This window comes from Urocampus carinirostris, chromosome 10 (assembly GCF_059441175.1).
Source record: "Urocampus carinirostris isolate Australia breed hairy pipefish chromosome 10, RoL_Ucar_1.0, whole genome shotgun sequence".
NCBI classification, from domain to species: Eukaryota; Metazoa; Chordata; class Actinopteri; order Syngnathiformes; family Syngnathidae; genus Urocampus; species Urocampus carinirostris.
In genome coordinates, this window is record NC_142358.1 from 26,664,215 (window position 1) to 26,680,664 (window position 16,450).

Sequence of the window (16,450 nt, forward strand, 5' to 3'; positions counted from 1 at the left end):
GAGCTACAACTGGGTGACATGCCAGTCAGAACGAATTGGCTGTTAGCCCTTTGTTGCACCTTAAATGCATCCACCTGAGACACAACTCCCAAGCAATCCACACAAAAACTACCAAAACTTCACTTCAAACACTCAACGCGTCAAACAATATGGTTTGCTAGGGTGCCAGTGTTCCTCACTTGACGTCACTGCTCAGGAAGTCAAAGACTAGACAGGCTGTCTTCAAAATGCATTATCGGTCAATAGTTGTTTTATTACCATACAAATATTCTATGCAAAAAAAAACATGTACTAGTCCCTCAAATTTGCAAGTTTTAGAATTCAGGAATACCTTTAAAACGTCTACCACAATCAACGTGTGTCTCTCTCTCCTGCTTCTCCATTATTCGTCCCTCCCTCAATTCTCCCTCCCCCTCCTACAAGTTGTGAGGCTGTTGGCTGCAGTGGTGGCAGTGAGCGTTGCGCATCACGGTGCGTGCGTGCGTGTGCGAGCGTGTGCGCTCTCCAATCTCCGGAGGAAAGCGGATCACCTACTTGACTTCCAGTGGAGCGGATCTCAATCATCGCTCGGGCACTTTTTCCTTTTCAACCGCTCGTTTCATTTGCTCTCCACAGGTAAGCTCTCGTCACTTGTTACAGACTTGCTGCTGACAGGTGCGCTCACGTAAGACTATTAGTAATTGTGACCAGGAGGGAACTTTACGCACAAGCAGAGAGGGTCTGAGTGCTGTCGTGGGTTATTATGTGTGAGAATGCATAGTTCATAATTAGATTACGTTGTTTGTAGGGGGATTCCCTCTTTTCATTTATTATTACTCACTCAACTTTTCGTCGTAAAACGAAGGTGACCATCGCCGACAGCCGCGGTTGGGTTTTACGCACACCCGAAATTGGTTTCCACATCAGAGAAAAAAGTTAAGAAAGTCTAACAAAGTGCATTTAATACACAGCTAAGAATTTTCTGTTAACCCCAGCCAATTGTTCCCCATGATTGCGATTTCTCTTATTAATGGGGTGGGCGATTCTAGCAAATTTTGGTATCGATCCTATTCAAGTAAATACAAGGTATTGATTGATACTGACTTGATACTGACACTTTTTCTTTGAAAATGTCATCATTTAAGAGTTGAAGCCCCCTTCCCCAGATTTAGTTTATTGTAATTATAATAAACACAGCACACAGATTTAAGGTAATATAACTGTTTCATTGTTTTTTTATATGTTTATTTTATATGTTTATTTAAAAATAAAAATGATAGTACTGCAAGAATTGATTCAGAAGAAAAGTCAAAGGATTCCAAGTATTTAAAAAAAAACAGAATGTTCAAACGGAGTAAGCAATACAATGTAAAAACCTGTTACATCTCAAAAAATGAAATACTTAACAGTTATCATACAAGAAGAAAATAAAATCCCTTATGTATGTATAATTCTACGACACAGTAAAAACATTATTACAGTAAGATTTCAAATGGGAAGAGAGTATCCATGTCAACATTATAGTATCGCTTCGACCCAAGTACTCGTTCAGTGTCAATGATAGCAATATTTGTATCAGATAACCGACCCTTACTTATTAGGCGATACTAAACCATACAAATACAATGCAGCACCTATTTACGCACAGCAAGAAATATTTTGTAGAATAAAAACAACGATAATTTGTGTAAACAGGTTTATTTTATTTACCAAATAAATTCCTGATCGAGGATAACATATTCTCGCGTACCTCGCCAATATTTGCAATCTCCGATTGCGTTGGCATCTGTTACTAGTGATCGAGACGATCTGAATTCAAGGCGAAACGGGGTAGACGAGATCGGTATAAGGAGTTGTGCAGACTTTGGAACTTTTGTACTCAATGACGCCATCTTCTGGCTTGTGTCATCATTGCAGACTCCGTCAAGTTTTCTATATTTAGCGTGCAGTTCTTTGATCGCTCAAAACATTGCTTATTTTTCATCTTTTTGGGGGGTTGGTATGGCGTTTGGACTGTACTTGAAACAGACCTTCTCTAACTTCCACCATTTTCACGCTCCACGAACGAAAAACCGTGATGACAAGTGTAAGGTTACTCTCCAAACTCCCCTCCCCTAGCTCCTACCTAGTGTGTTGCCCAACCTAAACAGCTTTCTCAAAGTTAGATAAAAGCAGCTTGGCGCAGTGGAAACTAAATTATAAGGGCTCTTTGAACTCAGTTAGACATTGTTAACACATACTTAATACAGAAAATATATTACTCTCATCTTTTTAAGGACACATCAAACAATGCACCCCATCTCTAAAATTATTTCTAAAAAAAAAAAATCCTGAACAAAAATGGTTGTGCGGCAGAGACAACTAAGACCTAATCCAAGATCCCCGTAAACAATTTAGTTGACAGGTATGTAACCTAAATATTCCTTAATCAATTCAAGAGCCTTATACTAAGTTGTGATAAAATTTTTGTTACAGATTGGCGCAAAGAGCTGACATGTCGATATACATTTCTAAAATAGACACTTATGTTATTACTATGTCGTAACCATGTTATTACCAGGTTGTAATTATTAGAAGTTAAGTCGAGTACTAAATCGTTATGTCAATTAAAAATCAAATCACACCGGACCTGTCAGCAGGCTACTCAGGTGTTCTTGGGGGGCGACCTGGAACCTGCAGGCACCACGTTGGAGACCCCACATGTAGAAAAAAACAAAGAAACAATCTGATGTTTTCGTTGCAGTCGGACCAAAATAAATCAAAAAGTACATGAAAAATAATAATAAAAACTCCCACTCTGATTATAAACCACGAACAAAATCAAGCATTCCTCCGGAGTCCAGTCTGGCCGCTGCTGATAAGAGTTAAATCCCTGTGTAGCTACTGCAATTTTTGAAACAATTTCATTTTGATCCTGAGATATTAATTTAACGGAGAGAGGACTTCTGAACCTAATAAAGATAAAAGTCAATTTTATATGTGGTCACCAGAAAAGTCCTGAACACTCTATTGCTGGAGTGAAGGCAAAAGATTTCTTGTTTGTCCATGATTGCGCTTTCAAAAGACCAATATCGCATTACAGTTCGTATGCTGCAGCCAGCAGTTCCATTTTGAGAGAATGTTCTGGAAATCAATATGACATCATCCTACGTCACAGGTGTCAAACAGGCGGCCCGCGGGCCATATCAGGCCCGCTAAGGGATTGAATCCGGCCCACGAGACAACACTCAGAGAAGTACAAGAAAAAAACAAGCTGCAGGTTGAAATATGTCGACTTGATGTTGCCAAAGCCAGGTGCCTCTCACAAAGGCACTGTACTTGCATTTATTTATCTCTCTCTCTCTCTCTCTCTCTCTCTCTCTCTCTCTCTCTCTCTCTCTCTCTCTCTCTCTCTCTCTTCTCTCTCTCTCTCTTTCTTTTCCACCCCTTTTCTCCCACTCTGTCTCTGTCTCTTTCACTCTCTGTGTCTCTCTTTTTCTCTTCCTTTGTTGCTCTTTCGCTCTCAGTGTCTTTTAACCTCTTTTGCTCTAACTTCCTCTTTTCCTTTTCTCTCTTTTCTCTTTCTCTCTTCATACCCTTTGCGCTTTCTTTTCTGTTTCTCTCCTTCTGTCTTTCTATTTCTCTTTGGATTTCTTTCTTCCTCTCCCTTTCTTTTCCCCCCTCTCTCACGACTTTTTATCTTTTGTTTCTCACGCTCTCTCAGTCTTTCTCTTTTTCTTTGTCCCGCCCTCTCTCCTTTTTCCTCCCTCTTTCTCTTATTTCTTTATGTCTTTTCTTTCTCTTTAACCTTCTAGTCCGGCCCCCGACAGAATGTTTGTTCTATTGTGTGGCCCCCGAGTTAAAATGAGTTTGACACCCCTGTCCTACGTCATGCCAAACAGTAAGCAGACAAACTGTGTGACTTTGTGATGACCGTAATCAATGGTAATGCGAATATTTTGGGGGTTTATTTAGTCCAATTGCACAATACAGAACTGTATTTTAGTGGAAGTACAATGTTGGCAACAAGATTGACTTGATATTTTTTGAAAATTATTTGAATACATCACAAGACCAAACAAAGAGACCCCCAAAAAACTCTTTTTTCTCTCTTTTTCTGGGGTTTTTCTTCGTTTCCTTGCTCTTTCTACTTAAAAAACATTTTATTTTATCCTTATTTTGTTTATTTCCTTTAGTAGCTTTTTACTTTTTTTTTGTTTGTTTTTCCCCTTTCTCTATTTACTTTTTTCTTTTTTTTTTCCAAGCTTTATACTTCTTTTTCTTGTTTTTTGTCTATTTCTTATTTTCCCCACTACTTTTCTTTTCTTTTTTATCTATCTTACATTTTTCTTTTTTTTCTTCTCCTTGTAGTTCTTTTTTTTTTTTAGGTTTTTTTAGTCTTTTATTGTTATTATTGATGGACAAAATCATTCAACCTAAAAGTCAGTCTTACATGGTTTTGTTTTTCTCCCCTTTGCAAAGAATAGATTATAAAAACCTGTGATATTCAATATTCACGATTAAACCAGATACTCAATATTCATTTTCCTTAGCTTCTTTAGTCCTCTTTTTCTTCTTTTTTTAGGGGCGTTTTAGGAAGAAATACAAACCCAAGCCTATGACATCGCAGATGGGGACAAACCTTTCCGGGACGTTACAGAGAATGCACTCAGTTTCACAATTTCATAAATAATAGCCTTTGGTTGGTAAACGTTTTTAAATAATCCCTTTAAAGCACAGGTGTCAAACAGGCGGCCCGCGGGCCAGATCAGGCTGGCTAAGGGATTGAATCCGGCCCGCGAGACAACACTCAGAGAAGCGCAAGAGAAAAACAAGCTGCAGGTTGAAATATGTCAACTTGATGTTGCCAAAGCCAGGTGCCTCTCACAAAGACACTGTACTTGTATTTCTCTCTCTCTCTCTCTCTCTCTCTCACTCTCTCTCTCTCTCTCTCTCTCTCCCTCTCTCTCTTTTCCACCCCTTTTCTCAATCTCTGTCTCTTTCACTCTCTGTGTCTCTCTTTTTCTCTTCCTTTGTTGCTATTTGTCTCTTTCTCTCTCTGTGTCTTTTAACCTCTTGTTCTCTAACTTCCTTTTTTCCTTTTCTCTCTTTTCTCTTTCTCTCTTCCTACCCTTCGCACTTTCTTTTCTCTTTTATCTCCTTCTGTCTTTCTATTTTTCTTTGGATTTCTTTCTTCCTCTCCCTTTCTTTTCTCCCTCTCTCACGACTTATTATCTTTTGTTTCTCCCTCTCTCTCCCTCTCTCTCTTTTTCTTTCTTTGTCGCGCCCTCTCTCCTTTTCCCTCCCTCTTTCTCTTGTTTCTTTATCTCTCTTTTTCTTTCTTTTTAATCTACTAGTCCGGCCCCAGACAGAATGTTTGTTCTATCGTGAGTTTGACACCCCTGCTTTAAAGTGAAACGTTCTTACATAAGACATGTTTGTCCATGCTAGGACACATTGTTTAGTTCCCTGTTTGCAACCAGTGTACCTGTCATGGTTGCCCATAGCCCTCAATTGGCCCTGCCCCTTTGGCGTCAGCTGCGGCTCGTTGCCTGATTGGCTTCCCTCCTATTTAACCTCAGTGCTCTCACTCACCCTTTGACAGTCCATCAACAAACCTCTGCACCCGCAAGACGTGTGACTTGACTCTGTCCGTTATCCTGCTTGTGTATCCTGTCGGGTATCGATCCCGCCTATCCCATCCTGTTTGATATTGAAATCCAGTCTCCAGTTTCTGGTATCGATCCCGTCTGTCTCGTCCTGTTTGATACCTTGCTACAATCTCAATTATCAGGTATCGTTCCCGTCTATCTCGTCCTGTTTGATATGGGACTCCAGTCTCCAGTGTCTGGTATCGATCCCGTCTGTCTCGTCCTGTCTGATACCTTAATACAATCTCCAGTATCGGGTATCGTTCCCGTCTATCTTGTCCTGTTTGATATTGTACTCCAGTCTCCAGTGACTGGTATCAATCCCGTCTGTCTCGTCCTGTCTTATGCCTTGCTACAATCTCCAGTATTGGGTATCGTTCCCGTCTATCTCTTCCTGTTTGATATCATACTCCAGTCTCCAGTGTCTGGTATCGATCCTGTCTGTCTCATCCGGTCTGATACCTTGCTACAATCTCCGGTATAGATCCTGCCTGTTTTGTCCTGTCTGATATCTTGCGCCAGTCTCCAGTTTCTGGTATCAATCCTGTCTGTCCCGTCCTGTCCGGTATCGACCCCGTCTGTCCAGTATCGACCCCGTCTGTCCTAGCGACCAGCATTGTATCGTTTAATGTAATAATATGATCTTGTTTAAGCCAATCAGATGTTTTACACCTGTTTTGAAGAAATGGGCCAGTAGTTATCTGATATGTGTGATTCCTCTGTGAGCCGATCTTGGAAGCAGATCTAAGGGACAGCTCAGGTGAGATGTGCCTCCGATGAAAGATTTACCGAATTCCATCTCTTACTCAAAGTGTGTTACTTTCTTTTTAATACAATCTCAAGTTTAAACATTATGGTAATGAGAAGGAGCGGTTTGGACCCACTGAAGACGTTTGAGGGAATACTCACTCCCAGATAAATTCTTCGTGTGTGGAATGTTGTAAGTTGTTCAAACTAAGTTCTATTTTTCTGTCTGAACGCTCAACCTTTAAAATGTGTGTCAATCAGCAAAATAACTAGAACAAGTCTCCATAATATGCAAGACCAGAAAAATTGCAACTATCAAATGTTTCATTAAGAGATGATGCCACAAGGCGATGGGTTAGTGTTGTTATGATTGGATTGGCCAAGCGTAAATGTGTGTGACACTTTAAGTGGCTGCTGGCTGAGCTGACTTATCATACAGTAGCAATCCCCAGATAAAAATAAAGCCGGTGCTGCTTTGTCCGCCCATTGGCATTTTTGGAGAGCAAAACATAAATATTTGAAGGGCCGATTTATAAATCATAAATTTATATGCAAGTGCAATTATTCATGAGTGGCAGAGCACAAAGCCACTTCAGTCAAATGTCCTTCTATGACAGAATGTCTCACACTTGTCATGGTGGCCATGGCGCCCAATTGGTCTCCGCCGTGTGGCGCCAGGTTCTGTCACGGTTGCCACGGCGCCCAATCTGCCCCGCCCACTGGCACCAGCTGAAACGCGTTGACAGATTGCTGCCGGACTACTTAAACGCGGTCTTGCGAGTTGCCTGGTGTCAGAGTTCCTGCGTAACTCCTGCTAGATTCTGTGTGATATGCCAAGTCCTGTGAATTTGCCTGTGTTTTTATCGTGGTTTATTTTCGGCCCAACCTGTTTGATTTTGACCATTCCCTCATTCTGATTTCAATCCACTTCCGCGACCATCGATCCCCGGATCGAGTGTGCGCGCTTTCCCCCTCTCCCCAATAAACTGTGAGAATGGGTTCTCGTTCCTGTTTCCTGTCCTGGTTCGTGACAACACTAGCGTGCCATGTGGTGGTAGGCAGATCAATCCAAATATCGATATTACCGATCGTAAGCAAGAACTTGGATCGGATGATACTATTGTCCTGTGACCAATACGTCACTACTCACTACTACTAATTTCCTCAAAGCACAGCTTCACTATGCAGATAGCTCAGTCCTTCTCTCGCTCACCCAGTGCTCTTGCACACTTTGACTTTATGCCTGAGTGTGTGACTCACAGGCACACTTTTAGCACATTTCCCTACCTGGCCTGCTACTGCATCCTGCCTGCGAGGCCCTTAACAGATGCTGAAAATGAAAGGGCTTGCACAATCTATGAGTAATATCTTAAGAGCAAGGTTTTATTCTCCCCACTTTTGATCATTCACTACAATGAACTTAAATCAAAATCTACCAGCAAAACTTTAAGAAACAATTCGTAAAAGGACCTCATAAAGCTGGTAATTTGAGGCATGCGGTTGTTGTCATTATGCAGTCTCTGCATGTGCTATCCAGGCACTGAAGAACTGAAAAAAAATGAGCGTACAAATGGTTCCAAAAATGTGTTATTCTACTCAGAGCATTTTATGACTATTCTGGTAGAAAAAGACGGCAATGTATAGTTCTGTAGTCGGGAACACAAACCGTTGAAAGAGCCATAACAAAAACAACAAATACATATATATATATATATATATATATATATATATATATATATATATATATATATATATATATATATATATATATATATATATATATATATGTTTAAAGCAGCCAAAAAAAAATGAAAAGTCTTACAGAAACACATTTTTACATCAAAACGAAAAGCGATTGCTTCATTGATTCATAAAATTATATAAAGAATAAAATTAATGTTTGATTCGTATTTCTAAATATTTATAAACCTTGTATAAACTTTTAAGGCATTGAGGCTGATCCCTCCAAACCTCTTAAACATCAACACATAATAATAAAAAATAGCTTCAAATGTGTGCACCAACACTTCATATGTCTTGTGTCATCTTGAGAACTTGCAAACTGTTGAGACACTCCATAACCATTTTTGTTTTAAACCACACTAATATTTCCTTCTCTATTTCTGGGTAATCTCCAACACTTTTCTTTTTTCTCCAGGCATGTAGTATTGCAAAAAAGTTTTTTACAGAAAAAACTACCAAAATTCAGCACTCTCATACCGTGAATACTGTGGTAATATTTGCCCCAATGATATTGCGCTTCATGTCTAAGCCGCGCCCCTCCCCACAAGCTGTCTACAATTTACGGCTGGTGACACACAACCAAGGACAGTACTCACATATAAACTAACCCCCCTGATTTTAGTATTTTTGTTCATAATTGTAAATACAGCCTAGAAAAAATGCAAGGAAGAATATCAGAACATAAGTAGGGAGAAATTATTTGAGCTTGTGACAGGAACCAAAGGCAGTTGAATTTTGTAAGTGGAGATAAACGTCCCAGTCTTGCTGATTTTTTGCATGCAGTATTGTGTTACTGGTTAAAAGAGAGTTGTATGTTGCTTTACGAGCAAAGAAGAAGTTGTGAAGTTGCAGTTGACGTTATTGTGATTCACAGTCTGAGTAACCAGCATGTTTTAACGACAGTCGGGTTACAAAACCTTATCAAAAACGCATTACATTACTCGTTACAGAGAAAAGTAATTGCCTTCCTTTGTAACCTGTTTGTCACTATTACTCATTGCCCTCACCTGTGCCTGCTCGTTTGGCGTCAGCTGCTACTCCTCGCCTGATTGGCTCCCCTCCTGTTTAAACTCTCTCATTCACTTCTTATCAGTCCGTCAACGAACCTCTGCACTTGCAAGGCAAGCATTTTGACTCCTTCCAGTCCCGTCCGGTATCCTGCTCGTGTATCCAGTATCCGGTTCCGATCCCGTCGGTCGGGTCCTGTCCAGTATCCTGCTCATCTATCCAGTATCCGGTATCAATCCCGTCGGTCCTGTCCTGTACGGTATCCTGCTCGTGCATCCTATATCTGGTATTGATCCCGTCCTGTCTGGTAACCTGCTCGTGTATCCAGTATCCGGTATAGATCCCGTCTGTCCCGTCCTTTCCGGTATCTTGCTTGTCCATCTTGTATCCAGTATCGATCCTGTCCTGTCCATATCCCGCTCGTGTATCTGGTATCGATCCCGTCTGTCCCGTCCTATCCAGTATCGATCCCGTCTGTCCCGTCCTGTCCGGTATCCTGCTGGTGTAACCAGTATCCAGTATTAATCCCGTCTGTCCCGTCCTCACCTGTATCCTGCTCATGTATCCGGTATTGATCCAGCCCCGTCCTTTCCGTTGTCTGTCCATTCCTGTATCCGGTATCGATCCCGTCCTGGCCGGTATCCCGCTCGTGTATCCAGTATCCAGTAGCGATCCCGTCTGTCCAGTCCTGTCTGGTATCTTACTCGTGTATCCTGTATCCGATATTGATCCTGCCTGTCCCGTCCTCACCTGTATCCTGCTCGTGTATCCAGTATCGATCCTGCCGGTCCCATCCTCACCTGTATCCTTCTGGTGTATCCGGTATCGATCCCATCCTGGCCATAATCCCGCTCATGTATCCAGTATCCAGTAGCGATCCCGTCTGTCCAGTCCTTTCTGGTATCATGCTCGTGTTTCCTGTATTTGGTATTGATCCTGCCTGTCCCGTCCTCACCTGTACCCTGGTCATATATCTGGTATCCATCCGGCCCCGTCCTGTCCGGTATCCAGCTCGGGTATCCTCTATCTGGTATCAATACCGTATATCCCGTCCTGTCCAGGATCCTGCTCATCTGCCCCTCTTCTTCTGCCCAGCGATCGCCGAATCGCTGCCGTTTGTGTTCCCGCGCATGACTGCCCCGCTTCCGTAAAATACAGCTTGGTGTGAAAACGTTACGCGTTTGGGCCTACTGTCTGTTTGGGTTCTGACCTTGTTATTCCCTCACACTGGTAGACATTAATGGCAGTGAACGCTTTGAACCAAATTGTGATGTCTCACGGGATACGCACTGCCCACATGTTTCCAGTGTGCCGATTTTAACGTACGCAGTTGTGTAGGCGTGTGTGTACTTCGGCATAAGTTACCCACAGATATCAGGGGCTGTCATGTTCAGTAAATAGCCATTCATCACTCATCGCTTTCTGTGATGGAACCCACAAGAACCAATCCATTATCCATACACTGCCTTTCTGTGCGTAGTCCTTTGTGCGTGTCTGCAGGTGTGTGTGCTGTTATAATTTATTGTTGCATTTAAGGAGTTGTGGCACAGGGGACCCGATGTGCATTTCAAAAGCAGTGGAGAGTAGTCGCAAAGAGAGGAGGCATGTATCTAAATCATGCAATCCAATAACCTGTGCAGCATAAGAAGTAGAAAGAAAACCGCATGTGTTTGTCCATTAGGTGCATGAAACTGATGTCATGGTGCATTGCCTGGCAGATACGGCTCGTTTCTTATCGAGCGCATGGATATAAGTCATTATTTGATGAAGGACAATTTTTATGGATGGGGATATCTTGCTTAAACATTTGAGTGTTTCATTTCTTCAGTTCTGTCTACGATTGTCTGATCTTTTGGAAGTCTTACACTGCACTGTAGTAGTTTGTATACTGATGAGTAATTGCATTGAGATGGAACAGTAAGTTTTACAAAATGAATCACCGGTTATACAGTTGTCACACAGTAACTGTAGCTTTGATTCTGTGTCGCTTCCTAGATACGGCTGTTTTAACTGTTTAGCTATACAGTAGTGCAGGGGTCAGAAAAAATTGGTGCTCTTTCAAAAATGTTTGATAATGGAAAATTGAAGATGTTTTGTAAGACGACTAATATAACACAAACATTTTTATTTGTTTCCATTGAACATAGATCCATACATATGGATATATATATATATATATATATATATATATATATATATATATATATATATATATATATAAATATACGTCCGAAAGTATGGCTTTTTTGCGTGGGGGGGGGTCCAATATGTCTCTTTCTGTCATGATTACTGATGTGAATCACCTGTGCCTACTCATTTGGCGCTAACCGCTGCGGGCTCTGATTGGCTCCCTGTCCCTACTTAAACCCGGTACTGTCGGACCCCTGTTGTCAGTCCATCTGCGAACCTCTGTTTATACAAGGCAAGCCTTTTTGGACCCTGACCCCCGCCTGTCCCGTTTTTGCTCCCGTTTGTTTCAGGAGCTATAAGCTTTTTTTATCCCGACCACGTCTGCTCTTTCGCTCCATCTTACAACCCATTTTTGATCCCGACTACGTCTACTCTCCCGTCCTGGCTTATGACTCCTTTCCAACCCCGACCACGCTTTTGCTCTCCCTGTCCCGGCTACCGACCTGATTTCCCATCCCTGACACCGCCATCGCTCGCTACGGAAGATCCACTTCCGTATTCAGATCACAATCCGAGTGCGAGAACAACTTGCTTCTCGCGTCCAGTGAGCATCGGATTGCGGCGCTGCACTTCCTCTCTTTCAATAAAATTGTGAAAAAACGTTATGCGATTGGGTCTACCCTCTGTACTGGTCGTGACATTTTCAACATTTGGGTCCCCAACCCCTGCACTAACAGCTTTACCCCAAGTTATAGTTTTAATATTAAGAGAGTATGGATGAAAATATAGAATCTGATTTTCAAGTGACAAATAATATAGGATTGATCTGCAATGTGTATAAATAAATGTATAAATAAATGAAGATATCGATAAATCCTGTCCCACTTTAATACATGACATAAATGTAATTAATATTTTATATGTGCATTATGTCATTTTATTTAATGTATTTGTTACGGTTTTGTCAGGAATTTTGGCATGTATTTCCTTATTTATTTTGTCATACATTTCGTCGTGTATTTTGTCACAAAAAACATTATTCAAATGAGAGGGCGGGTCAAACTGAATGAGTTACTCATCTATTGATTGAATGACAAGTGCACCAATCAACTGCAGTGCCTTTCGTCCCTCAGCTTGAAGTTGATCAACCAATAGGTGAAAAGCTTAGCCTGTTTGACCCGCCCCGTCATTGAATACCATTTTGTTCTGACACGATACACGGAAATCTACATACTGATAAAATCTATGCCAAAAATGCTTTTATAGATGAAAAAATGCATTTATGTCATATATTTAGGTATTACGTGATGTATTCATGTGTTTAATTACCTATAAGATAGGTATTTGTAGCTATTTATTTACTCATACATGTATTTCTCCGTATAGCAGGATCGGTCCTCTATAGGAACACAATAGACTAACGCAATGCATTTCAAAAGGCAGTTTGTCTAAGTCGAGACTGATAACTTTTTGGGATAATGACGGTCACCATGTTTTTTGCTGGTAATTTGCACAAAATCAAAACACAGCTGGCGCTTTTACAATGGTGAGTGCGCTTGCTTTGAAAATAATGTCATGAAATAAGTGCATTATCCAAAACATTTTAAAAACGCTTGCCACTTTTCACTACAATACTATATGCCAGGGATGTCTGGGGCCGGATCCAGACTGTCTGTTTAGGCAGGTCGGATCAGTAAAAGAATGTCAACTACATATTTTTACATTGGTTTTTCCTAATTATCATTCAGCCTACATTAGTAACCTACCCTACATAAGATAAACAATTATGACAAGGGATTGTTATAAACAGAACACATTTATTCAGAAACAATGAGGGGAAATGATACTTATATTTTTCCTTTTTTTCGAAGCGTTTCACTTCTATTTATTGTTTTTTGCTTTTTTTCTTTTCCTTTTGTTTCTTTATTTTTCATTTTGGTCTTTCTTTATTGCTTAATTTCACCTCTGGTACACAACTGTAAATGCTTGAAATTGTTGCCATGTTCCTCAGGAGTCTGACTCAATAGACCACACATTAACTCAAGAAAAATAAAACAAGTCAGACTAAAAATGATGTTGAAACCGCTCTCTCGTGGTTTGGCTTTGCCTTTGTATTTCTTCCCTCGTGATTAACGGCAGCTGGCATTAGTTTGAATGGCATTGTCATGAGAAGCGTCGTCGCCCCCAGAACAAGTTCCTGTGAAACTGGCCTTTTAATGAACGATGGCTAGAAAATGGAAAACAACTTCTCACTATCGCCCTCTGCCGTGAAGCAAGAGAAGTGCATGCCTCGTTTACCATCTGCAGACTCACACCACTGTAATCAGTACAAACTAGTTGTGTTAATACAATTGAAAATAAAATGTAAAAAATCTTTGATTTTGAGAAAGAAAATTGAAAACTGTTAAATGAAAAAGAACTTTGACAAGAATAAATTCAACCATTTAAAATGATTTTCATTATTTACTGCCTCACCTGCCTTCCTTAACTGCAAAACACTATATAGAGTGCTGTCATAGTATGTTTTGAACAACCAAAAATCATTAAAAACAATTTTACATGTTTTAAAGCTGTTTATATCAAAGTAAAGATGATTTAACGCTATAACTTAAAGTTCAATTAGCTATAACTCTGCTTAAACTGACAGAAACTCTATTTCTTTACTATATAGCTTAAATAGGTCTGGCGATAAAGCTCTAAAGCAGACCTGGGAACTCCGGTCCTGGAGGGCCATACGTCCTGCCAGATTTTGAAGTTTGCTCTTCTTTAACTCAGGTGATACAAATTATAACCTCGTTAGCAAGCTAGCAAGTGCTCGTTAACGATACTGGTGATTGGAATCACCTGTATTGGATCAGAGAAACCTCAAAAATCATGCAGAACATACGGCCCTCCAGGACCGGAGTGCCCAGGTCTGCTCTAAAGGCTCTTTCCTGAGTTCAACCAGCTTTAGTTCAAAACAAATACGTATGAAGATTCTTTTAGGTAAAGCGCCTATGACTCTGCTTTAATTCTTAGTTACAGGGGTTTTGACTATAGTATCCAGCTGCTGCTTTAACTTGACATTAAGCATCAAAGTGCTATAATTCCTGAGTTAAAGTTGTTTTAACTCCTTGTAAAAATGGCTTTAATTCCTTGTCGACTCTTAAACACAGCTGCTTTAACTGTTGAGCTGAGCTGTACAGGCTTTAATCAGAGTTACAGCTTTAAAAATGATTTCACTTTAAAGCAGTTTTAACTCAGTGTTAAAGCTGTAAAGCATTAACTTTTGGCAACACTAATATTAATCCAACAGGTGAAGCAGGCATTGAATAGAATTGTTTAAAATATGTGAGGGAAAACTGCAATACGTTTTTATATTCCTCCTTTGCCATAAAGCTCTCTTCTAAAGCATTCTCATTTTTATTAGCAGGTGACCTGGAACATTTTGTGGAGGAGGAGAACAGATGGAACGGGAGCCAGGAGAAACAAGATGAGAGCAATAGAGAGCAAGACCCAGGAGATTCCTCGCGGAGAATGGAAGTCCTCATTCTGCCGGCTCACGATTTGAAAGGAACAAAGGCAACGTAGCCTAAGAAGGCCCTATCATCCGGGTTTTGCCCTGTGTGGCCTCCGTCTATTTATCTCAGTCGGAGTCACGGTCTTAATCTGAACACAAAATGAATCCCCTTTAATCCGCCCCACAGCCGTATGCTATTCACATCTCTAATTCTTAAGGTCCCATTGTCATGGAGAAGACATATTCACTCACCGCGCACTATGACGAGTTCCAGGAAGTGAAATATGGCGGACGCTACAGTAGTGACATACTCAGCAACGGTATGACCCTCCATCTGGGTGGTAGTCTGGACCGGCACATGGCACGAGGGCGAGGAGGTGCCTTGTCCAACGGTCGTAGCAGGGACACTGGTAGCACCAGCAGCGGTGGCGGGATCCCCCGATGGAGCCGCAGGGAGATTTGCCTCCTTTCGGCTTTGGTTTTTGCAGCCGGCATGTGTGTCATTTTAGGAAGCATGCTCGCTCTTAAATACATTTCCCTGGAAGCCCAGCAAGACCCTCAGTGCAGGCAAGACTGCCAAAGAAGACGTGTACTGTTGAGGGCGGCGCGCTTCGTGCAGGGCAACATCGACCCCACCATCCAGCCCTGCCAGGACTTTTACTCCTTCGCCTGCGGAGGCTGGTTAAGGCGTCATGCGATCCCTGAGGACAAGCTCAGCTACGGCATCATCACAGCCATAGGGGAGCACAATGAAGAAAAACTCCAGCGCATCCTCCTGGAGCCCATCCGCAGGCGAGAGCCCGAATCGGCTGAGCGCAAGGTCAAGGAGTTTTACAGATCTTGTGTCAACATTCAAGAGATTGACAAGCTGGGTTCGGACCCCATGACGGAGGTGATCGACAGCTGCGGAGGCTGGGATCAGGTCGGGGCTCCTCCTGGTGCCGCCGGCTGGGAAAAGGAAGGCGCCTCGCAGAGGCCGGATTTCAACGAACTGCTTTATAGGACGCAGGGCGTTTACAGCACCGCGGTGTTCTTCTCACTCACCGTCAATGTGGATGATAAAAACTCCTCTAGGAACGCAATCAGGGTAAGAGACTGTCTGCAGAGAAGCCATTGTGTTTCTGTGTGTGTGTATCGTTGAGCTCAAAGGTTAATCCCCTGTGACAACACAGCTTGTTGTTACAAAATTGCCAACTAATTAGAACGTGTTCCAGCAACGCATTTGAACTCCATCGCACAGAAATTGTCTGTCTTAATCAGCAGCTTGCACAGACATATTCTAGGGCAAGTGCTCGGATGAATAGAGGAAGATTCAGGGGAATTAATTTTACATATAAATGTTTGTGTATCCACCCCTTCGCGGTTTGTTCTTCACAATATTGCTACTTAACGGATTTGAACCTTGCATTGTGTTCTGCATTCTGATTGGTTAAATCATTACATTACTTTCATTTGTTAAACGAATACTTGTGCCAGTAAAACTGTTTCCTTTGTTTTATTAAATGCATTCTAGCGCATTTAAGTGTTTAATTATATTAACACTACTCCACGGATTTTGCCAATCACCAGATTATTTTAGAACTTTATCAATTCAAGGTTTAGTAAACACTCGCAATAAGGATCTATCTATCTATCTACCTTGGTCATATCCCTCAAGAGGGGTGACCGACAGCAACCCAAATGCCCAAACACCCAAACAAGTAAGGCACCTCGG

At 41.4% G+C, this 16,450-nt stretch overlaps 1 protein-coding gene across 2 annotated transcripts in view; it reads left to right on the top strand.

Moving 5' to 3' along the window:
* Positions 1-462: 462 nt before the first annotated feature.
* ecel1 (endothelin converting enzyme-like 1) overlaps positions 463-16,450 on the top strand; it is a 98,044-nt gene continuing 82,056 nt past the window's right edge. Inside the window, exons 1-2 of one of the 2 annotated variants that reach the window (XM_088345973.1) lie at positions 463-615; positions 14,647-15,823. In XM_088345973.1, the coding sequence (XP_088202099.1) occupies positions 14,966-15,823 (858 nt within the window). In that variant the 5' untranslated portion in view covers positions 463-615; positions 14,647-14,965. The remainder of the gene's footprint in view (positions 616-14,646; positions 15,824-16,450) is intronic. The other variant, XM_088345974.1, reaches the window with a different exon arrangement.